Source organism: Prosopis cineraria, unplaced genomic scaffold (assembly GCF_029017545.1).
Source record: "Prosopis cineraria cultivar Desert tree isolate PC_DT_omini unplaced genomic scaffold, ASM2901754v1 PC12, whole genome shotgun sequence".
Taxonomy (NCBI): Eukaryota; Viridiplantae; Streptophyta; class Magnoliopsida; order Fabales; family Fabaceae; genus Prosopis; species Prosopis cineraria.
In genome coordinates, this window is record NW_026555343.1 from 37,772,592 (window position 1) to 37,795,397 (window position 22,806).

Sequence of the window (22,806 nt, forward strand, 5' to 3'; positions counted from 1 at the left end):
CTTGTATGGAAGGAAATATTTTTAATAGTATTTTTTGGGACAATTATAGAATATATGATTATTTTTTAAAAAATATTAAATAATTATGTTTGAATTGTTATTTTTAAAATTAATCTGCACCTCTTATAAATGATCTTAACTTCGCCACTAGTACGCGCACAAACATATTAATACCCGTTCGAATCTGAGACTTTTTTTTTTTTAAAAAAAGAAAATAAGATGACGTTGCTAGCTATATATGAATAAATAAGACAGTTTGCAACACTGGGACCCGTTTAATATGTGGGTGTCTATGTATGTATGTATATAATTATGTATGTGCATATGTAAGTATATAAATTATTATGTATGTATATCAACATATGATGCCTCTCTTCTCTTTCCTACCCTAACGCCTACTTCCTTGTTTGTTTTTTTCTTCCAGATTTTGCACCTTCTTTTTCATCGTCACTGAACAAATTAAAAGGGGTTTAACTGTAATAATTACTTAATTGAAATTAAAATAAAATTTAATTATATCTGGAAAGCTAAATATTAAAATAAAACTGAAAGTAAAAATAGTAAAAATATTAGGTGGGAAATTCAAAATTGACACTAAAATAGTAAATTAGTAAAACTAAAAGACAGAAGTAAAAATAAAACAAATAAAATAACGAAAGTGAGTTGGAAAACCCAGAAACAAATTTTTGCAATATAAATTATAAAATATTAAAGACAAATTTAAATATATTGGCAAAAAGCTTAAATAATCAATAAATTAAGAGGCTCTAAATTAATTTTTGATCAGCAAGAACTGAAGAGGCGAATTAACGTAAAAAGGAAGGAAAAGAGGAATTAAAACACGTAGGTTAGACTATTTTAAAATAAAAAACAAGTCGTGGAAAATGTTTTGTGACACACATATAGCTCTCATATGTGTGTGTGTATATATATATATTATTGAAACCAGACGACAAGAAAGTATTTAAAGTCCCTATCGAATCAGATTCTTCATCTTCAATGGTTTATATTATAATGAAAAGACATACCAAAAAGTAAGAATAAAAAATGTGTAGTTATAAGGGGCCAGATCAGAAACACCAACCTCTTGCATTGGTAGGAAGTCACTAATAAGATAGATTGATTGACCTTTCTTGTACACCATATTATATAGCCATTGAATAAATGATTAGAACTTTCTATATATGATTCAGCACTTGAACAATCATCATGAAATGAAGAATATTCAAAGAGTGATTGATTGAGTTTTCTCATGTTTTGATGAGCATGAAAAGTGCTTCATAAATCAAACTAGAGTAGTAGCATTGAATCCAAAAAAAAAAGTTATACTTTATTTAACTTTAGTGTGAACATCTCTTCTTCTTCCACGTAGGTTCTATTGTGGGACGTTTTCACATTGCAGCACAGTAATTAATATGATTGAGACATGTTCACATGTTTGTTTAAGGAAAAAAAAAAAGACATGTTCACATGGAATCTAATTCTTTGGAAAATATGATGCTTTTAATCTGTCTTACTGACCAAAAAATAGAAGAACAAAAAGTCTCTATGTCATTATTAATATTAAGGACAAAGAATGTCATACCAGCGCCCATGGCCTAATGGATAAGGCGCTTGACTTCTAATCAAGCGATTGTGGGTTCGAGTCCCACTGGGCGTGCTTCTCTCCATTTTTAGAACTCTTTTTCAGTTTCTCTGAAGAACCCAGCCCATTACGTGTTACCACATGTCATCGGATTCCGTTTGCGTTCGTCTAAAGTCTAAACCACTTGCTAAGAAGCATCATATATAGCAACGTTGCGGCACTGAATGAAACTCATGTATTTAATTTTCTATATTTATTTATACTTACGTCCAATCAAATTATGAAAAATAAATTTTAATATATTAATAAATTAATAATAAGAATTGATTATATAATATAATTTATAAAAGATTTACATATCTTGATTCAAGTGAAAAGAAGTACATTAAGTATATAAATTTTTTTTCTTAGTTATGTTCATATGTTTTTATACAATATGTACATATGTTTTTTCCTTTTATTTAAAAACAAATTAATATAACAGGCTCTTAATAACACACACATAATTCTAAACAGCACTGAACATCCCAAGAATATAATTTAAGCGCGCGCGCACATATACATGGAGCTGCTTTTTTAAATCAAAAGTTAGAGAGCTGGAATAATTAACCAATTATATCATGAAGGCTTTTTAATGCTGGCAAAAAACAAAAAGACATATAAGGCCTGTTTGAAAACATATTTTGAAAACAGTTTTTTGTTCTTTACAATAAGAGAATAAAAAAATTTATTTGGTAATGTACTTTCAAAAAGTATTTTGAAAAAAAAATAAAATATTATTTTAAAAAATAGAAAAATAGAAATAACTTTTAAGTGTTTTGGGATTATTATTATGGAGAATAAGGGAGAATGAAAAAAATACCTAGTTTTATTATTTTTTATTCTCAAAACATAATTTATAAAACACCAGTTCTCAAAATAATAAAATAAAATAATTTTAAATAGCCTCATAATGCCAACACTACACGCACATCTCCTTGGGTTTTATTATGAAGCATCTTTTAAAAAGATATTTTTTTTGTTCTTAACATAAAATACTTGATGTGATATTAATTATATTTTTTTAATATTACTTTTATTTAAGTTTTATTAACTATGAGAGAAAATTATAATAAAGACTGGAAATAGTATATAATAGAGATAATGTATGTAGAGAATGTTAGTTAGAATATTTTTCAGACTTGGTTATACATATATTCTAGTTGTACAGTTAGTATAAGTTAGCCTGATACATAGTTTAGCTAGCTTAGTTGTTGCATTTTATTCTTTGGCTGTACCTGTATAGTTGTATTGTACATATATGGCTTGATACTTTTGGAATAGAGATAAAGACACAAGTCTCACTTTTGCCTCAATTGTGTTACAATATGATCAGAATTTATCCTTTTCCAATTTGGATGAATATTTAGTTTTTTTATCAAAAAAACAGACCATTTTATGAATCACAAAAAAAAGATTACACACACTAGTCACCGGAAAAAAATAGTTATTTTAATTTCTTTAATATATATATATATATATATATATCATTCATAAGAGGAACTCGAAAAAGTTAAGATTAATTTTTATTTAATTTTCAATGTTATGTGCATTGTATATTTTCATTATTTTAGCATGACAGGATTGGATGTGCACATTTGATTTCAAATCTACTTTTGTCCACGCATATAGAATATATAGAAAACCCACATGTTCTTTAAAAAAAGGAATAGTTATGTAATAATTATATACCCTTTTAACTATTATGTTTTTTTATGAGAAATATCTGTTTTTTATGAGAAATATCAATATGAATGTTAGTTATAACATATATAATGAAGCGAATTATTAATTGGAAGAAGACAAAGAATATAAACATTAAGCATGTGATTGACAGATTGAGCTGGAAAAAAACCAAGGATGCCAACTATGAATGTCTGTGTTTACCACACACAATATTTTAGATTCATCATAAAATCTAAACAATAATGGTACGGATCCTCCTCCATGTTCTGTGGAAGACTTTAAGAGAGGAAAATTTTTATTTGATTCTATTTTTTAAATAAAATTTTATTGCAAAGTAAAAGGATGAAAGTGGACAAAAATACATCCATACTAATTACCATACCCTTATATGATTAGAACTGAAAATTTTGGGATATCTTCATTACAAATAAAATCTTAATTTGATTTTCTCCACAATGTGTTTCAGGATCCTCAACAAATTTGAATTTTTTTTGCATTCTTTGTTGAGAAATCATGTTTAGCAAAATCAAAGGGAATAGGACAGTTGAAGACCTTGCAAAAACAGTTAATGAAAAATAAGGAATTTTGAATTGTAAATTTTTAGTAAAAGCCCAAAAGGTCCTCCATATTCTTGAAGGGTCCTTATTTGTCATTCTCACACCAAATCCAAAAGCAATAACTGAAACTAAAACGGGCTGAAAAGCTTGGGCCTTGATTCTGTTAAGAAGACATGGCTGTGTTTTACTAAAGCCTTACAAGACAGCTTTGAATAAAATAGAACGAAAATAAATTAAAAAAGTTTTAAATAAAAACAAAGTCATAATCAATATTATACACCTCATTTTTATGGTGTTAAAATAAACTTATACACACACATGATCTGTACGTGAGTATATATTATCCGTGTGACCACAGTATATATTATCCGTGTGACCACATTTTCAGGTGGCTCCAATCTTAATAATTAGAAGTAGAAAAGAGAATAAATAAATAAATGGTCTGAGAAACTGAATATCTAAAAAAGTCTCAGTCAACAGTCAAAAGTACAGTTAATAATAGCATAATCATCCTATCCTAATAATTAATAACAAAACCTGACCTAGTGGGAGATGAAACGCTAATAATGGCCTAAGCACAAATCATAATGACAACAAAAACGACCAGAATAGCCATAAAATCTAATCTGAGAACCACAGAAGATGAAACTCAGACTCAGAGCCAGAGTTAGTAGGAGAAGAAGATGGTGGGGAAGAAGAAGAAGAGGAAGAAGAAGAAGAAGAAGAAGAAGGTGAGGACCCCACTTGAGACCGTGGAGGGGCAGCAGCAGGGGAAACGGACGGCGGAGATGCAGGGACGGGATGTGGGGACATGACGTCGACGATCAATCTCTGGCCGTTGATGCAGTGATCATGAATGCCACTGATGAAGTAGAAGGGCCCAGCTCGGTCCAGATTGATTATACTGTTTCCATTGTCAAACGCTGTGATGGGGTCGCTCGCATCACAGTGATAGTAATCCCATTTCTCTACCGTCAGTACTGAGTCATTCTGGTACTCAAATGCTGCACGCACAACCAACCACGCACAACATTAACTACATCGCTAATTCTTGTGATTACATATGAAGTGTCATGTCTTGTCGAAGATTACAGACACTGTCACATGATAGATTATTATGAAGTGTCATGTCGAAGGAATGGGTGGTTTTACAAGACTCTCTCTCTCTCAGGCTCGGCCACGACATGCAATAAATGATAAAATGAACGTGAAGTACGGCATCGCTCAGTGGGGTGGCATCTGATAAATTCAGATGCAGAGTTTAAAGCTAAGAATAAATTCAAATGGAAAAAGCTAGAGAGAAGAACTAACCGAGAGAATCACCGATTTGGAATCTGTTTGTTTCAGCCCATTGAGTGTAAAAATCAGTGTTAAGAGGGTCAGGTTGGTGCCAGCCCAAGTCGTCACCAACCTGGAATTGCCTTGCAGTAGTGGAGGAGGCAGCCATGAAAATGAGCAAAAGAGCAGAGAACACTCCAGAACGAGATGACGCCATGTCTCTGTTGTGTTCTCTTTTTCACTAATAAGGACAAGAAATGAAAGCAAATGGTATAGGAATGTGTGTACGTTTGTGTATATATATACATGAATGCGCACAGACGTTAACATTATACACAACACAAGGACGTGGCTTTTGAGGTTGAACGTGGAAAAGGGTGTGGCGATTAATGGCATCGTGGGGGCTTATATTGTTTTCTCATGTCGTTTTGTTGTCATCTCTCTGTGATTTCATGTTGGCCACAGTTAAATTTTCTTCTTTCGTTTTGGGGAAAATAATCAAATGTTGACTGATTTAGGTCCCAAAAAAAAAAAAACTCAGGGTAGTTATTTTTTAAAATATATCAGACATTTTCATGGATAATTGTCTCAACTAAAAGTTGCTTCAATTTCTCCGTTCAAAAAAATTTGATTAAAATCATTTTAAATATTCTAATACCTACTTAATGCAAGCATAAAAGATTGAGGTGCTCAAATACTATAAAACCAGCATTGATATACTCTCCACAAACTGAGATACCATTTTTACCTTTTTGTTGATGATTCCACAAATAAGAAAGTGGTGAAAAGATTTATAAAATCCATATTATTCACAAAGCATAAATAATGCATCTTATTATATAGAGCTTCCTTCAATGTACCAGTATTGCCAGAACCAAACTGGCCGGGGTACGTAACAGAGAGAAAAGTGAACCGGTGAAAACAAGTAAAACCAACCGAAAACTATTTTTTAAAATCTCAATAATTCAAAATTATATTATCTTTTGTTTTTATTTATTTTGTGATTGATTTTCTTTAGTGATACATGCGCACGCCTATGTGATGATTCATTGGTTTTTTCAATTAACAATAAAAGTTTGTGTGGTTTGATTAGACAGTTAACATAACATACTTGATTATTTTAATTATTTGTATAGGACATTAATAATATTAGCGCAATTAACTACAAATTTGACATGAATGATTTTAATATAATTAAATATAATTTGAAATATTTTTATTTTTATACACAATCTTTAAATTTTATTATTTTAATTGAAACCAGTCAAAGCACAGTCCAAGCATGATTTATTGGATCAATACTTTAAATATTTAATAACCGAGCGAGTTCTAACAACACTGCAGAGAACTATTTGGGCTATGAAGTTACACACTTGGAGAAAAGATGACTCCACAAAATGAATGAATATCAATGCACCAAACCAATCATAATTCGGTTGCAAGATGGTTTACATGGGACACAATAAACTGAACGATTCAATCATAAGCTCGAGAAAAAAAAAAAAAAAATCTCCCCATGGCCGTATAAACAAAACCTGATTTGTAACACCTCTCTCTATGACCATTAATATACATAACCTCAAGGTGTAGGTACTCTAACTGCTCCCTCAGATGAAATATTGCTTATGATCAGCTTTTGAGCTCTGCCACTTTGCTAGCAAAAGCAGGGAAAAAGAAAGAAAAGAAACTCCACCACTTTCCGTTACATTCATTTCCTTCCAGCTCAAAAAGTGTCAGCAGTATGGCCAAAAAAAGATATAGCAAAAGCTATTTCCCAGAGAATTGGTTGGTCGATGGCTAGAAACTCCTTGTGTTGGTACAGACAAAAGATCATTAAGCATGTTAATGATTGATTTACTTGACCCGAGTGCCTGTTTTACTCGTGGCTCGTCACGGCAGCTTCTTTCGACTCTTAAACAACTCCTGAGATTGTTGGAGCTTGGAAGCTCGAATGTCAAGTATGGTAGGAGGCATTGGTTTTATGGAGCCATGCATTTCTACTAGGTGAAAGAACTCTTGTTTTGTTATGCTTTTCTTCTCAACAAGTTCACTCACCACAGCTTCCATTAGAGTTCTATTTCGCTCCAAAATCTGCTAGGCAAAACAAGGGTCGTCATTTTTTTTAGTCAGGTTCATGGATAAATAGGTTCCTTGATCCCTTTTTTACACAATAGCATACCTCTTTTGCTTGTTCATAGCAAGAGTTGACAATCCGCATTGCTTCCAAATCAATTTCCTGGTAATTGAATTATATTAGAGAATCAGTTGGTTGGCCGACATATATCTTTCGAAAGGGAAAGAGACAACAGAGTTCTCTCTCTGCTTTTTCAAAGAAACGCGCAAGAATTCGTTCTTTCAATATTAAAGTTGAGGGTGCATTTTTAACTGAGGCAAAAACTGGAATTACTAATCACAATGTAAAAATTTTGTAAAGTTGAAACAGAGAATGCATACATTGATTCGATCTGCAACCCAGAAATTGGATATGCCATGATACTTATCAGAAAGCCCACCAAGAACAAACGTCCTTGCTGCTGACCTAGCATTGTCTGCTGTTTCAGCCCATATCGTGCTCAACTGAAATATTGCAAAGCATGTTAGAGATCAATGCCTATAATGAGATATGAAAAAACAAGGACTTCAGAGACCAAAACGACTAAATTGTTCACACAGGCAAAAAAGTAAATATATGCATGTCAGAAGAAAAAACTTCAGTTCAAGATACTCCCTCCGGCCTAAAATATAAGCAGTTTTTAGAAAAAATCTACATACCAATAAAATCTCCATTCTCATAAGAATATATATTGTTTTTCTTTTTTACCCTTAATCCCAATTACCAATACACTTTATGCATGATAAGTAAGAGATAAATTTACACAAGAATCTAAGTCAATAAATACAAGATGTAAAATAGGAGGAAAAAAATTTACATGTACCAAGTTGTTTATATTTTGAATCAAGATTAGTTGAAAGAAAATGCTTATATTTTGGAACAAGGGGAGTAAGCTACTAAAGGATGAAGGGTAAAGTACTCTCCCATCCCCCCAAAGAGAGGTCTAAAACACACAATCCTCTTCTTTATTATGAAAGAGAGACAAATGAGTTAAAATGACCAAAATACCCTCAAGAATATTAATTGATGAATTCTGTTAAATACATAACTAGTTAAAAAATACATTTGTAAGACTTTTATTTAAATGTATTTACCATTACCTGTTATTAGTCCACAAGTCAAGTCAAGATATACAAAAGGTGTGTATGGATGAAAAGTTACAAAATTGAAGTAGAGTAAATTGAAGTTTGCAAACTAAAGTTAGGATAAAAATTAATAATTATAACATGGTTTATATTTGAATGCCTTTTTCTTAAAAGTCAGTTTCGATACCAGCTGAAGCCAAAAGTTCATTTTATTCAGATTCAATTTTAATGGGCTTCTGGATTTTCCAATGAGCTTTTAAGATCCAAACTGAGGTTCAGGGTCCAAACCTCAGTTTGGATCTTATCCCAAACAAAACCAAAATCATAAATGCACGGTGATTAAAAGTTTTATAGCAGATAAAATATTATTTTTTAATCTGCGAGCTCTTTCTAGCATAAATTAGTTGAAAGAAAGTGAGACTGTAACATTACCTGACCATTCCCGTACCAAATTTCATCAGCTGCCCGTGGTGCTAGTTGAACAGTGATATGATCAAGGAGAGATTGTCGGCTGCATAATATTATATTATTACAAGAGACACAACGATACCATTAAGGATTTTTGTAATGCAAACCTAACCAGCGTTAAATTGACGAGAAATAAATTATACAAACAACACAGAGCCCTGCAAACATTACTGTTGACTGTTCCCAGTAATAAAGAGACAGATGCTTTATTTGGAAAGCATCAGCCAAAGCAAAATATATTCATAACAAAAGGGAGCTAAGGGTACAAGAAAAAACACATACGTAAGCATTCCTTCCCTAAATTTGACTGAATCCATCTTCATTCGAACATAACCCAGCTCCCTACCAGCCCTAGGAGCAATTGTGACCTACATGAAGGCAAAAGTATGATGAGAGGCACATCGTTTACCAGGAATATAAACATAGGGAATGGGAGAAAATAAAGAAATAATCATTTACATGTGGCAGAGGCCATGACAACTTGAGTTCCAAAAGCATAAAGAAACAAATACCATACTTCCAGGTTAAATTTCCAGAATCACAACAATGGGTATCTAGTGTAAATTGTGGAAACATACAGATACCACAATAAACAAAAGGACAACATTGAGTTCTTGTATGCCAGTCTTTAGATACAGGTAGGGTTAATTATGAGAACAAAGCTGTCAGCATTTTGGGCCATGCATTCTTTATTGCATCACATTTATGTTGTCACAATAGCAATTTCAGATGTTGTCCAACAGTGGCACATCTATCATCTATCACTCAATAGCAAATGACATGGCAGAAAGAAAGTGCTGCAGAAGTGGAATGAAGAAGCGCAGAAGAGCAATTATTATATGGAAAGAGGCCATTCATTCCTTTGTCTGTCAGCACGATGTATTCCCTATTGCCCTCAAAATTTGTTATTTACAATAATAAATGATTTGTATTCTAACATCCGATGCTCATAGAAATAATCAGCTGACAAAATGATGATTATGCTTATCATCATGCATTATGAATTCACGAATGATATCATTCTCTAAGGACCTCTACAAGTGATGCAGAATACAATTTTAACTAAATTCCCCATTTTAGGTATGAGAAAATGCATAACCAAAAATAATGAAATAAATAGCGTGATGACCATACAAATTCAACATTTTTAAGATCAGGAAAGTTCACAGCCACAACAGCCATGGCAGCTTCATTTATCGCTATTTGTTTCCAAGCCTCCAAGCTTCTCTCCTTTCTATCAAGCATTCCTCTTTCTTCCATTTGTGCAGCTTGTAATAAGTCATCAGTTGTAATCTACAAAAGTATAAAGTAGAAATGTCACCATGTCTGCATAACTTGGAAATCTGTCGTTCACTTCCTCCTTGACCTCTTTCCCCCACTTTTTGTGCATGCGTGTAATTTTTATGCCTCCATGGTAAGTGGCTTCTTCGGGAGGAGAAATAGAAACTTCTGGCATCCACTACCTTCCATTAAGGCAAAGAAAAAGGAAAAAGCTAAGACAAACTTACCTCGGTCCTTCCATCTCGCATCATATTGATGGCAGCAACCTCAACTATGTTGGCTAACTCTGCACCAACCATTCCATCAGTCATACCGGCAACAGCCATGTAGTCTACATCTTCAGCCATTGGCTTTTTACGAGCATGGACCTATTGCCACACAAAAAAGAATAGAACAATTGCAAGCTTCCATTAACCACATATTTACAATTACAATTTCTGAAATTAGAAGCAGAACAGCTTCCTTCAAAGTTGTAAGATTTAACTCAATCTTTAATACAAACATGTAGATAGAATACATCATTGGAGCTGCCACCTTTAGAATTTCTATGCGACCAATGAGTCCAGGCTTGGGGATAAATATTTTCCGATCAAAACGCCCTGGTCTCACTAGCGCTGGATCCAGAATGTCAGGTCGGTTTGTGGAAGCAATTGTAATCACTTCTCCTCTTCCTTCAAACCCATCTAAGCAGACTAGTAGCTGGAGCATTAAGTAAACAGTAAACATAAACCAATAAACACACACAAAAGAACTTCATAGTTGCATTTGGAAACTTCAGTTTTGCCCTGATGAACCTGATTAAGAGTAGCATCACGTTCCTGTCCACCTGAACCCTTTATCAAGCCACGCTCCCTTCCTACAGCATCCAGTTCATCAATGAAAACAACAGATGGAGCCTGACAATTTTGAAAAAGGTGGTCAATTAGATTAAGAATGGGGAAAATTCCCCTTTGGAGCACATAAAAGGAAAAGGAAGAATAAAAGGTTCAGGCAAAAATGCTAAGCGCAATGAAAAAGATATAAGAGTAAATTAGATACAACTTGTGAAAACCAACCAAACAATTGACTTGAATCCAATAGGGAAAAATTGTAAGACAATATAAAATTGAAAACTCGTACCATGTCCTTGGCCTCTTCATAAAGTGCTCGGACACGTGAAGCCCCAACACCAACATATATCTCCACAAACTGTGAAGCAGATATAGAGAAAAAATTAACCCCTGCCTCTCCAGCCACTGCTTTTGCTAGCAAAGTCTTTCCAACCCCAGGAGGGCCACAGAGAAGTATGCCACCTGATTGAAAGACCAGATTAACCCTTAGCATGCCCAGTGCAAAGCACTGCAAAGATAAATGTTCCCTCAAAATTTGCTTTGAAAAGAGTAAGTTCTGCATTAAAAAATCCCTCAATAATGTGAACAAATGGAGGGAAGCAGATTATGAGATAAAAGATGCAACAAGAAATGGATTGTCAACAAAAGCTGTAAGGCAAAGAGCCTAGACTAGCTTGCTTTCAATTTTCATCAAATAATTTTTCCGAGGCAGTTCAGATTATGCTATAAAATGCTCAGCAAGGGTCAGGAAAATGTGACCTGGTATTTTCACTCCTCTCCTCCGGTACATTTCTCCATGTGTGAAAAACTTCACAATCTCCTCGAGTTCAAGACGTATTTTACCCAGCCCAGCAACATCTGTAAACTTTACATCCACACCTCTCTCCAAATACTGAGGAAGTTTCTTATTTTGTGCCCTTCGAACCCGAGCCCCTGATTTCATAAACTGCTTTGCCATTTTCAAATAAGCATTCTCCTCCTCTTTCCCTGGCTCACCCTCATCATCATCATCACCCTCAAGCCCATCCATTTCCCTCTCTAAGGCCCTCATTTTCTTCCTCTCTTCAGCCTCTGCTTTCTCAATCTTCAGCCTATCTTCATAATCTTTCTTCTGCTTTCTATAACTAAGCACCACAGTCCTATAAAATATGATGAAGAAAACCAATCCAAGAGCACTAGTCACATTTTGGTCCCTCGCCAAATCATACCAAAAATCTGCTGTTTGCAGGTATTTTGTCCTTGCTACACGCAATGACTCCTCATATTTCCTCTTCCTTATTTCTCTTTTTCTCTTCCTCTCCTCCTCTTTCTTCTGCATCCTTATACTCTTCTCCATCATCTCCCTCTCCTCCCTTACCTTTTTTAGCTCCTCTTTCTTCTCTCTTTGCAGTTCCATTCTAACTCGCCTTAGCTCCGCGGCCTTCTTTGATTCCCTCTTCGGTTTAACATCAAGAAGAGAAGACAAAAAAGCCTCAACCTTAGGAGGCAACGGAAGTCTCAAAATTGGGGGAGGTAAATCGGGCTTCTTCAGAGGCGGCGTATATGCGTTAACACATAGAGAATCAATCTTTAACTCATCCCATGACTCCCAAAACTTCCTATGACTCTCGAACGATGGCAAAACTGTTCTTAAAACTCTAGAATCATCCAAAACCACTAAAATTGGAACTGCTCGTCGCCTCAAATTCACAGCACTGGTCTTAATTATGTGCTTCAGCTTACCTTCCTTCTTCAATTCCAATACTTCCGTGTAGGGAATGCGATCAGAGACCAGAGGAAGACCTTGAGTCCAAGACTTAAGCTCCTCTGGCGATATGGCGTCGACTTTTTTGGCAGAAGGCTTTTTGGACGCTCGTTTCTTTCCTTTCACAGTAGCGGCGGCGGCGGCGAGAGCTGAAGGTTGGGGAAGGGAAGCGGAGATAACAGTAAGAGTGACTGAAAGCCCCAGGAAATCGAACTGAGTATTCCGCCTTTTCTCCTTATCCTCATTCTCCAGTCCAGGCGTTTCACGTTGCGAGGAAATTGATCGGAAAGAGGGGATTTTGGGTAGCCTCGGTAGGGTTTTGTGTTTTGGGTCTAAGGATTGCAAGAAGGAAGATGACAAAGGAGAATGTTTAAGAAGGCAATGGCAAGCCATGGAGTATCTTGAGACAAAACTGGAAAATTTTGAACAGTGATTCTATAACACAGGGAATGACTGAAGCCATTGATAACCGAGATTACAAGGCGAATACGAGAGCAGGATCTTTGCCATTGAGCGGGCGATGAAGTTGATGAGCTCTCAAAGCTTCAGGCAACAGAACTGACCCTGGATATGCTTCCCAAAATACCCAAAAAAAAAAAAAAAATTGATCCTCGACAGGGAGACTCGAGAGACGACAACGCTTAAACGACAATCATTTTATTGATAAATGGTGACGTCATTAAGCCGGACGACATGTTAACTTTTTAAGGCTGAATGCCGTTAAATCGTGCCCCGCTTTATTGAGAAGCAGCACAAGTGACTAGAGTAACTTGCATGCATTTCTTCTGGGACAATAACTTGCATAAAATAAAGGGTCTCATCATCTGATCCCTCTGTCTACATTTCGCGCGATTGCACCCAAAAAGTTAGGAAAAGATTTATGAATATCACAAAATTTAATGCCTTTTTCTCTCATAATGTACAGTATTGAATAATTTGAAACATTAAAAATGAAACAGGTAGTAAAATAACAAGAAAAATTCCTTGCCAAAGACTCTTTGTTCAAGTTTGTTAGAGTATATGGAGAGCCAGATGTAAGAAAATATATTCTAAAGATGATTTTTTTAAGAGTGACATTACCTTCTCCTACATGTAATAAATAATGAACAATATAAACCTTCAATTCAAGATCAACCAAATAAGTAATAATAACATCATTTATGAAGTTAAATGGAGTTCTTTTGAACTTGGTTGGGTTAGATTCAACTTGACGGCTTTATAAATACTAATGGTGATGCTACTTACGAAGGCCTTATTAGAGATAAAAAAAATAGATTAAAGAAATTTTCAAGAACCTTAGTTACTATCTTATCATTGTAGCTGAGCTCTTGGAAATTTTAGAATGTTTCAAATTTTACTAGAATAATAAACTCTTTAAAATTAATGTCTACTCCAATTCTTTAGAGGCATTATCACTCATTAATAAACTGCAACTCCCAATCCTTTTCAGTGATTGTTAAGAACATCAAAGATCTCTCCACAAAAGACTTGATTGTCACTTTCAACTATGTCTATAAAAAAGCCAACAATTGCGATAACCTTTTAGCTCACAAAACACATTATATGAAGATTTTAATATTTTTATTTTTGCCAACTCACCTCCTGACTAAAGTTGAGAATACGGGCAAGCCCAGTCCTTAAGGGCCTAAGCCCTATAGCCTGATTCTCCATTTTAAGCCTTATTTTTCAAGCCCAGCCCTTATGTGAAGGGCTTAGGGCTGGGCCCACAAGCTCTTTTTCAAAAAATAAAATAAAATCAAACATTATAAATTAATTAAAATATTTTAAAATTAAAAAATTAAAATTCTCATAATTTTTTAGAAATTAAACAACACACATTTAGAAGTCTAGTAATAAAATTTACCTATTGATTAAAAACAATTCATTTTTTATAAATACACAAACAAAAAAATTATAGAAAAATAAAATATATCATAAATTTTATACTATACACTGATATTTATTAAATTATATTAAATTAATTTTAAAATAAATTAAAATTAATAATAATATAATGATGTAGGATTAAGTGAGCAAGTCATTGATTTTAAACACATGTTTCACCAAAGATGATGATGATGATGATGATGATGATGATGATGATGATGATGATGATGATGATGATAGGGCTTGAAGGGCCGCCCGAGCCCGAACCCTTTTTTACAGAACTTATCAGGGCCAAGCTTTCAAGCCCGATTACTTTAAAAAAATTATTTTTAAAATCCAAACCCTAATTTAAACAGAGCTTCTAAGCCCGTCCCTCCAAGCTCAGCCTTTATTTTTGACTCTACTCCTGATTGTATAAGCCTCATGGCTTCTGATAAGATTAGACCCTAGTCTTTTTACATGATTTTTCTGTGACCTTATATTAAAAAAGTAAAAAAGGTCTTAAATTTGATTGGGAATTCCATGCTTGTTTTAAAGTTGAATAAAATGTATAATTACTCAAAATTTTTAACCAAAAACAATACGATTTTTTTATAAGAAGTATCTAATTCTTCTGCTTCAATATTTTTTTCCCATATTCAATTAGCACATTTTTTGTCATAATTCTGTATTTGGGTTTACATTGGTTGAGGGTAAGCCATCCAACTTCCACATGAAAAGACGGGAGCAATACCGGGAAATGAAGTCATCACTTCCTTGCTAAAATGTCGGAGTTTCTCAAAACCCAAAAAAAAAAAAATAACAATAAATGAATTGCTAAAGAAATGAGATTGACAGGAAAAAATAAGGATGCCATTCTTGCGCTTTTTATTCCATAGCATGATGCATTCTGTGAAGATCTTGTACTATATAATAATAAAAGATTACCACAATTATAGCACTGAACTATAGTCACTAACTTTATGATAGTACTCAAAACGATACAACAACAACAACAACAACAAGCCTTTATCCCACTAGGTGGGGTCGGCTACATGGATTGCAAGACGTCATTGTGCTCTATCATTTATTAAGCTTTTAGAAATATTATTAATTAAGAGATCACGTTCAACAACTTCCAAGAGTGTTCTCTTAGGCCTTCCTCTACCTCTCTTAATCGGACTCAAAGTTATATGTTCCACTCTTCTCACTGGTGCCTCCCTTGGTCTTCTTTGTACATGCCCAAACCATCTCAACCGATTTTCTACCATTTTTTCCTCAATAGGTGCCACCCTCACTTTTTCACGTATGTGCTCATTTCGAATTTTATCTTTACGTGTATGTCCGCACATCCATCGTAACATTCTCATCTCTGCTACTCCAACTTTATGCTCTTGCTGTCCCGTTAGAGCCCAGCATTCACTACTATATAACATTGCCGGTCTGATAGCAGTACGATAAAACTTTCCTTTAAGTTTATTAGGCACCCTACGGTCACAAATAACTCCTTTAGCTTTTCTCCAATTAAACCACCCAGCTTGAATTCTATGTGAAATATCTCCACTGATTTCGCCATCATTTTGAATAATGGCTCCCAAATATCTAAACTTTTCCACTTGAGGTATAATTTGATCTCCCAATTTCACTTCGAAATTATTTTCGAATAGTCCTTTACCAAATTTACAATATAAATATTCCGTCTTACTTCTACTCAGACGAAAACCTTTCGACTCCAATGTCCTCCTCCATAACTCAAGTTTGCAATTAACCTCTTCTCTTGTCTCTGCTATAAGAACTATATCATCCGCAAAGAGCATACATTTTGGGATTTCCTCTTGAATATGTTCCGTCAAAACATTTAAAATCAAGTTGAACAAATAAGGACTCAGAGATGATCCCTGATGTAGTCCAATCTTTATAGGAAAATCCTTTGTTTGACCACTAGGCGTTCTTATACTAGTTTTTACCCCCTCATACATATCTTATATGGCTTTAATATAAGCAATCCGTACTCCCTTTTTTTCCAACGCTTTCCAAAGCACTTCTCTTGGTATACGGTCATAAGCTTTTTCCAAATCAATAAAAACCATGTGTAGATCTTTATCTTTACAACGATACTTTTCCATTAATCCCCTTAGTAGATAAATCGCCTCTGTAGTTGATCTACCTGGCATAAAACCAAATTGATTCTCAGAAATACTTGTCTCCAATCTCAACCTGTGCTCAATTACTTTCTCCCACAATTTCATTGTGTGGCTCATGAGTTTAATCCCTCTATAGTTAGTACAATTCTGAATATCTCCTTTATTTTTATAAATAGGAATTAATGTACTTCTCCTCCACTCATCAGGCATTTTCTTGGACCGTAAAATCACATTAAATAACTTAGTTAACCATCTCACCCCTTCTTCACCTAAACATTTCCACGCTTCGATAGATATACAATCAGGTCCGTTAGCTCTACCATTTGCCATTTTCTTAAGAGCTTCCTTTACCTCCTTATCACGTATTTTTCGATAGAATGACAAATTTTGTTCTCCTTCACCAGTTACTAAATCCTCCAAGTTACTAGATGAATCCTCTCCATCATTGAAAAGTTTAGAAAAATAAGTCTCCCATCTATTTTTAATTTCATCATCTGTAACTAAAATTCTTCCCTCTTCATCCTTAATACACCTTACCTGTTCTAGATCTCTTGATTTTCTTTCCCTACTCTTGGCAATCTTATAAATATTTTGCTCTCCTTCCTTCGTCTCAAGGTTCTTATAAAATTCTTCAAAAGCTTTGGAACGAGCTTCACCCACAGCTCTCTTAGTTTCCTTCTTAGCCATACGGTACCTCTCCCAATTTTCCTCATTGTTACACAAATGTATGGCTTTAAAACAGTTCTTCTTATACTTGATTTTGTCCTGTACACTATTATTCCACCACCAAGACTCCTTATCTCTCGGACCAGAACCTTTCGATTCTCCCAAAACTACTTTTGCAACCTCCCGTATCTTTTTAGCCATATCCTCCCATATGATGTTAGCACTTCCCTGAGAATCCCAAATTCCTTTATCCAAAAGATTTTGCTTGAAAATATCTTGCTTCTCACCTTTTAATTGCCACCACCTAATCCTTGGTGTTACTACTTGTCGACGTTTTTGAATTTTACTCATAATACACACATCAAGGACTAGGACCCTGTGTTGTGTCGTTACAGCATCTCCAGGGATCACCTTACAATTTTTACAAAGTTTTCTATCTATGTTCCTAACCAAAAGAAAATCAATCTGCGACCTTGAGGCTCCACTTTTGTAAGTGATGAGATGCTCATCTCTCTTCTTGAAACAAGTGTTGGCAATTTTAAAATCATATGCCAATGAGAAATCAAGAAGAGTTTGCCCTTCATTGTTTAGCTCTCCAAAACCAAAACCACCATGCACCCTCGCATACTGACCAGCTTCCCTCCCGACATGCGCATTAAAGTCTCCTCCAATAAAAATCTTTTCACTCTGTGGTATGTGTCGAATCAACCCCTCCAGATCCTCCCAAAATAATTCCTTAAGACTGGCTTCTGTCCCGACTTGCGGCGCATAAGCGCTAACAATATTAACAGTCTCACGTCCAATTATCATTTTTAAAGAAATAATTCTGTCTCCAATTCTGCTAACTTCTACAACGTTCTTCTTCCACTCCTTATCTATAATGATGCCTACTCCATTGCGTGCACTTACTTTTCCTGTATACCAAAGTTTGAAACCTTGAATATCCTTAGCTCTTTCTCCACGCCATTTTGTTTCTTGCAAGCAAAGGATATTGATTTTCCTTTGAATCATAACCCCTACAACCTCTACAGATTTACAATTTAATGTCCCAACATTCCAAGTACCAAATCTAATTTTGCTCTTATGGGCTAACTTCTTTAGCCGCGTGCGTCCAGAATGACGCGGTAGCCCTTGCTCATTTAACACTACATCCGGGCGCCGATGCAGCGGCTCTAACTCACTTATCACTGTACTCGAGCCATGCAGCGCGTTACTTACGGGCAACGACCTAGCATTAACATTATAACGTCTATTGTCCATGTTCATGATAGATTCAACAAATTTTTACATTGGCTGTTGATGGCCTAACACAACCCTCCTCCTTTACCCGGGCTTGGGACCGGCTATAAACATAGGCGGAGTTTGAACCAGGAACTTTTAAATCAGGAACTTTTAAAACGATAACATGTAATATTTCCTTCATTTGAACCAGGAACTTTTAAATCATCACCGCGAGGGCTGGGTGGAGTAAGACTCATATATTACATATAATTAATAACTTTTCCTGATTTAACACACACAACTTCAGCCTCCCATGGATTACATTCTGCTAGAGTGGAAAAATCTGCAGAAACGGTTCTGCAGAACCAAAGCCAAGTTATAGGAGTCACGAACAAGAACAACACCATTGACCATAAGGTGGGGTTAAAAAGAGAAGTGATGACTGATGATTTTTCCAGAAACTATATATTCAGATTATATGTTACATCAAGTATGTGTAAATATGAGGCAATTTCTAGTGGTTAGAGAGCCAAATTACATCCTGGATAGCAGAAGCAGCCAGCAGCAAACAGCCTATGAAAGTGAAGGCTATTGAGATGCCTACATGGTCACAGAACTTATGCAGAGGCTTACAGAAACTCGGCAGAGCTGGATGCCTGATTCCAGTGTGATTCAGATTGGTCACTCCAGAAGCAGCAGAACCAGCGCTTATCAGTGCATAGGCAAATGCCTGCAATTTTTGGGCACAACACTGAGTAATAGTTAAGTTGAACCAACGAGTTAATAACCCAATATCTTCATCAAGTAAATGACGGATTCAATTTCAGTAACTAAGGATACACCAGTCCAACTCGAACTTTAGCACAGTTGTTGACAAGTAAGGAACAAAAAGAATATGTAAAACAAGAAATAATTGCAGCAAACGCGATCTTAATTGTTTCGTCGCTTTTTGCTCTATATTCCTGTTCCCATTTGTTTTTAATCACAAGAACCTTACAATTGTATAACTCATTTTACCTGATCCCCAGCAAATATAAGCCATGCGTGATTTCTTGAGGGAATCATAGGAGATTTCTTTAGCAACCGTGATGTACCAATGAGTAGCTGCAGCAAGGAGTGAGCCGCAACAGCAGCAGAAACACCAACAAGATATCTGTGCAACACAAAATTAATGAAAATGTTTTGGTGCATTTTAACCAACTGTACATGTCACAGTCCCATGCTCAAAAATATCGTTAAGCATCATGGGACGGTGACATGTACAGTTCTGGAGTTAATACGCCTAAATACATCCAATCAAGAACGTTCCCTCTTATTTGAATCAATATCTTGATATATGTAAAAAATTTTATGACAAGATCTGTTATTAATAGGTAATAGCTAATCAAGATGCGGCTTTGTTTTGTTAATAAAGAAAAGTGACTTGTACAAAGATGAATAAGTCATACGTGGTCAAAGGAGAATTTTCAACTCATCCAATGTGAAAATGGACTCATTATAAGCTTTAGGTTGACATGTTAGTAAGCACTTAATGAGTCAAAATCAGGCACATTAAATTTCTTAATTGAATGTAAAGGGAGTCTAGATCTTTCAAAATATGAATTCTATAAAATGCCTTTAAAATGAGCGGAGTGGTACGGAAAAAATTTGAAATGTATGTCAATTTTACTTTACTGCTCAACACACACTCTCCATTTAAAAAAAAATCTCATTTTAAAATATTTTAATCTTTACACTTAAAAAAAATATAAATTTACAGCTAAGCAAAAAATATTGATGATATTATTTTGTTTTCTTGATAAAGAAATCAACAATATTATCAATTAATTACATGGTAATTCAACATTATACAAACCGGCCTAACCTAAGGCTAGCCCGGCCCACTAACAAGCAGTACAGCCAGCTACATTTTTGTCAAAACAGGGGCCCACTAACGAGAAGTATGGCCAGCTATAATTCTTGTCACGATGAGGAAGGATAGAAAAGGTTAAAATCTTCGGTTGATTTTTTTAGTTTCCCACATGTATTCTTGCTTTAGAAATAACCACTTTGGAGCATTACCATGTACTAAATATAACTATCTCTCAACAGAGATTCACATCATGACTCGCCATTTTATAAAAGACTAGCCCTTTGTTAGACCTAAATCTTTTTAGTTTCTTTTGTTGATTTTAACAACACTAAAATGCATTTCCAAATAAAGGAAAGCACTCCCTCCATGCAATAGAAAATATTACTCAAGGTTACTCAAAAAAATTACTTCATCCATCCTAAATTATAAAATAATCTTGGAGAAATTTTATTGTCTCAAAATATAAAATAATTTTATAAAAAAAGATTTAGTCAATGATATTTTTTCTAATATTACCTTTTAAATAGAGAGAAAATTAAAATGATTATAGACTTAAAGCTATACTAAATGAAAGGTATTTTTGAAGTTTTATATTTTATTTTTAAAAATATTTTTTGTAAATTTTTATTAATATGCTTAATTTTATCTCAAATTATTCTATAATATAGGAGAGGAAGGGAGAGGAGGGAGGGAGGGGGGAGAGAGAGAGAGAGCATTAGTCTAGGTTGCTCCAGGCCCACGCAGGTTTCTTGCTCTGTTCATGGTTATGTTTGTGTTCGGAAGTAAACAAAGAGGGAAGTTCAAATTTTTCTTGCACCGTGAAATCAGGATTGATAGGAGACAGGGGAAAAGAAAAGTGTTAAAGATGGGAAAAGAAAAAGAAAAATTCCATCATGGCATCACGGGTCAGTTTCTTTCTATTCAAATACTCTTGACAGTCGAAACGCCAAATCCAATGGCAGTTTCGTCAAAACGAGGTGAAGTGCACATTCACATGACACACAATTACAAATCAGGGGAAGACCCCACTCTCAACAACAATTTCGTCGATTCTCGGATGGATCCAAATCACGCCAGCAGTAGACAAATTATAAAAAAAAAAAAAATTCAAGATCGAAAGCATGAATATGAACTCTTAAATTATGGCATCACAATGTGATTGGAAAGGTAGCGAAGAAATTGCAGTGAACTAAACAGGAAACACGAGAAAATAGAAATTACTCTCGATTCAGAATTGAATTCAATTAAAGCTTGTTCTAAGAAATCGATTGAAGTGCAAAAAGTTCTAGTTTCTTTCAAGTTCTCGTGAAGGAATAATAGCTGTGTCTTACTTAAGGGTCGTAATTTCGATTTTCCCCCTCCTCTCTTCTCCAAAAACAGTTCAAAAGAAAACCAAACCAGACTGGGAAAAACGAATCAATCTCATTTTCTCAGGATCAAATCAGAAAACTAGCGAAACGCAATTAATGAAAAGAAAAACGCAATGACATAAAATTATAATCCACCAATAATTAAAACACTCAGAGAGGAATAGAGGATCAGATCCTGAAACATCAAAAAAAAGTTAAAGAAGCTTACTCGAACGACTCAGAGTATGACCACTTGGAGAAAACCGGAAGGTGAAAGCCATAGATGGAGACAGAGCTAGCTTGCTTGGCCGTCACCATGAACGAAAGTGCGATCACTGAACTGACCACGCATAACAGCCTCAGAATCACGTGTATCGCGTCAGCTTTCCAGCGGATCCCGGCGGAAGGTCTGACGAGTGAGCGGCTCATTGTGCCATTCTCCAGCACCACCACCACCTTCTCCTCCTCCGGTGTTTTTTGTTCAGTGACCATCTCTGAGTGGCTTTTTCGTTGGAGGTAGAAGGAGTTTCTGGAACGTCCTGTTTCGCTATTTTCTTCTCTTTGTTCTATAGCACCGTTTCTGAGAGAATAATAGTGTGTATAGCTGTGAATAAAAATGGCAACGACTATATGGCTGTATGAATGGGGCTTCACAGTTCAGGAGAGGAAGGTGAAATATTCGTGAGCAAATCCCGCACTTCCCTCCGGTAACCTCCCCTGCGGTTTCTGCATAGTACACAAGAGACAAGTGGATTATCATTTTTTATTTTATAAACTAAAGTTTTGGTGAGTTGGACGGTGGGACTCACATCACGCTTCCAATCTCGCAAAATTATCGGGAGAATTTCAATATAAGATAGTAGATGGGATTTAATTATTAGTGAATTTTAAAAAGGTTTGAAATTTTAGTTTAATTAAGAAAAATTAAGATAAAAATAATTTTAATAATAAAAATATCAAACTACCTATCACACCTCAAACTTTCGAAGCATGATTAGTCAAGATATAAAAAAACTCATATTCCACAAGTTCAAATCCTTAA

At 34.9% G+C, this 22,806-nt stretch overlaps 3 protein-coding genes and 1 non-coding gene across 7 annotated transcripts; 1 reads left to right on the forward strand and 3 right to left on the reverse strand.

Moving 5' to 3' along the window:
* The first annotated feature begins 1,587 nt into the window (after positions 1-1,587).
* On the forward strand, positions 1,588-1,660 carry TRNAR-UCU (transfer RNA arginine (anticodon UCU)). Its single transcript has one exon. It is a non-coding gene; the product is annotated as a tRNA-Arg (tRNA).
* Positions 1,661-4,412: 2,752 nt separating this feature from the next.
* Positions 4,413-5,390, reverse strand: LOC129287772 (mavicyanin-like). The gene is made up of 2 exons (XM_054924012.1): positions 5,179-5,390; positions 4,413-4,871 (listed from the first exon to the last, which is right to left on the reverse strand). Exons 1-2 carry the CDS (start codon positions 5,360-5,362, stop codon positions 4,489-4,491), a joined length of 567 nt encoding a protein of 188 aa, XP_054779987.1. The 5' UTR covers positions 5,363-5,390; the 3' UTR covers positions 4,413-4,488.
* A 1,140-nt stretch (positions 5,391-6,530) lies between these two features.
* Positions 6,531-13,281, reverse strand: LOC129288482 (probable inactive ATP-dependent zinc metalloprotease FTSHI 2, chloroplastic). Its single transcript, XM_054925077.1, has 11 exons — positions 11,682-13,281; positions 11,212-11,384; positions 10,887-10,988; positions 10,627-10,791; positions 10,320-10,460; positions 9,946-10,104; positions 9,094-9,179; positions 8,776-8,854; positions 7,600-7,722; positions 7,325-7,381; positions 6,531-7,236 (listed from the first exon to the last, which is right to left on the reverse strand). The coding sequence occupies exons 1-11, from the start codon at positions 13,057-13,059 to the stop codon at positions 7,036-7,038; spliced, it is 2,664 nt and encodes an 887-aa protein (XP_054781052.1). The 5' UTR covers positions 13,060-13,281; the 3' UTR covers positions 6,531-7,035.
* Positions 13,282-18,743: 5,462 nt separating this feature from the next.
* On the reverse strand, positions 18,744-22,480 carry LOC129288805 (CASP-like protein 3A1). 4 transcript variants are annotated; one of them, XM_054925556.1, is made up of 4 exons: positions 21,994-22,480; positions 19,581-19,716; positions 19,197-19,293; positions 18,744-18,906 (listed from the first exon to the last, which is right to left on the reverse strand). In XM_054925556.1, the coding sequence occupies exons 1-4, from the start codon at positions 22,254-22,256 to the stop codon at positions 18,824-18,826; spliced, it is 579 nt and encodes a 192-aa protein (XP_054781531.1). In that variant the 5' UTR covers positions 22,257-22,480; the 3' UTR covers positions 18,744-18,823. The 4 variants fall into 4 exon arrangements, with proteins under 4 accessions (XP_054781531.1, XP_054781530.1, XP_054781529.1 ...); XM_054925555.1 differs by having other exon boundaries at positions 19,197-19,314; XM_054925554.1 differs by lacking the exon at positions 18,744-18,906 and having other exon boundaries at positions 18,987-19,293.
* Between the last annotated feature and the right edge of the window lie 326 nt (positions 22,481-22,806).

Bases quoted from the DNA above. Each gene is read 5' to 3' on its own strand.
- LOC129288805 (XM_054925553.1), bottom strand. From the start codon at position 22,256: ATGGTCACTGAACAAAAAACACCGGAGGAGGAGAAGGTGGTGGTGGTG. The intron at 19,717-21,993 runs GTAAGCTTCTTT...TGTGTTGCACAG, and splicing joins TCATACTCTGAGTCGTTCGA to ATATCTTGTTGGTGTTTCTG. The intron at 19,315-19,580 runs GTAAAATGAGTT...ACTATTACTCAG, and splicing joins TTATATTTGCTGGGGATCAG to TGTTGTGCCCAAAAATTGCA.
- LOC129288482 (XM_054925077.1), bottom strand. From the start codon at position 13,059: ATGGCTTGCCATTGCCTTCTTAAACATTCTCCTTTGTCATCTTCCTTC. The intron at 9,180-9,945 runs GTATGGTCATCA...GCCTTCATGTAG, and splicing joins ATCTTAAAAATGTTGAATTT to GTCACAATTGCTCCTAGGGC. The intron at 8,855-9,093 runs GTATGTGTTTTT...AATATTATGCAG, and splicing joins TTTAGGGAAGGAATGCTTAC to CCGACAATCTCTCCTTGATC.
- LOC129287772 (XM_054924012.1), bottom strand. From the start codon at position 5,362: ATGGCGTCATCTCGTTCTGGAGTGTTCTCTGCTCTTTTGCTCATTTTC. The intron at 4,872-5,178 runs GTTAGTTCTTCT...TTGTGCGTGCAG, and splicing joins CCAAATCGGTGATTCTCTCG to CATTTGAGTACCAGAATGAC.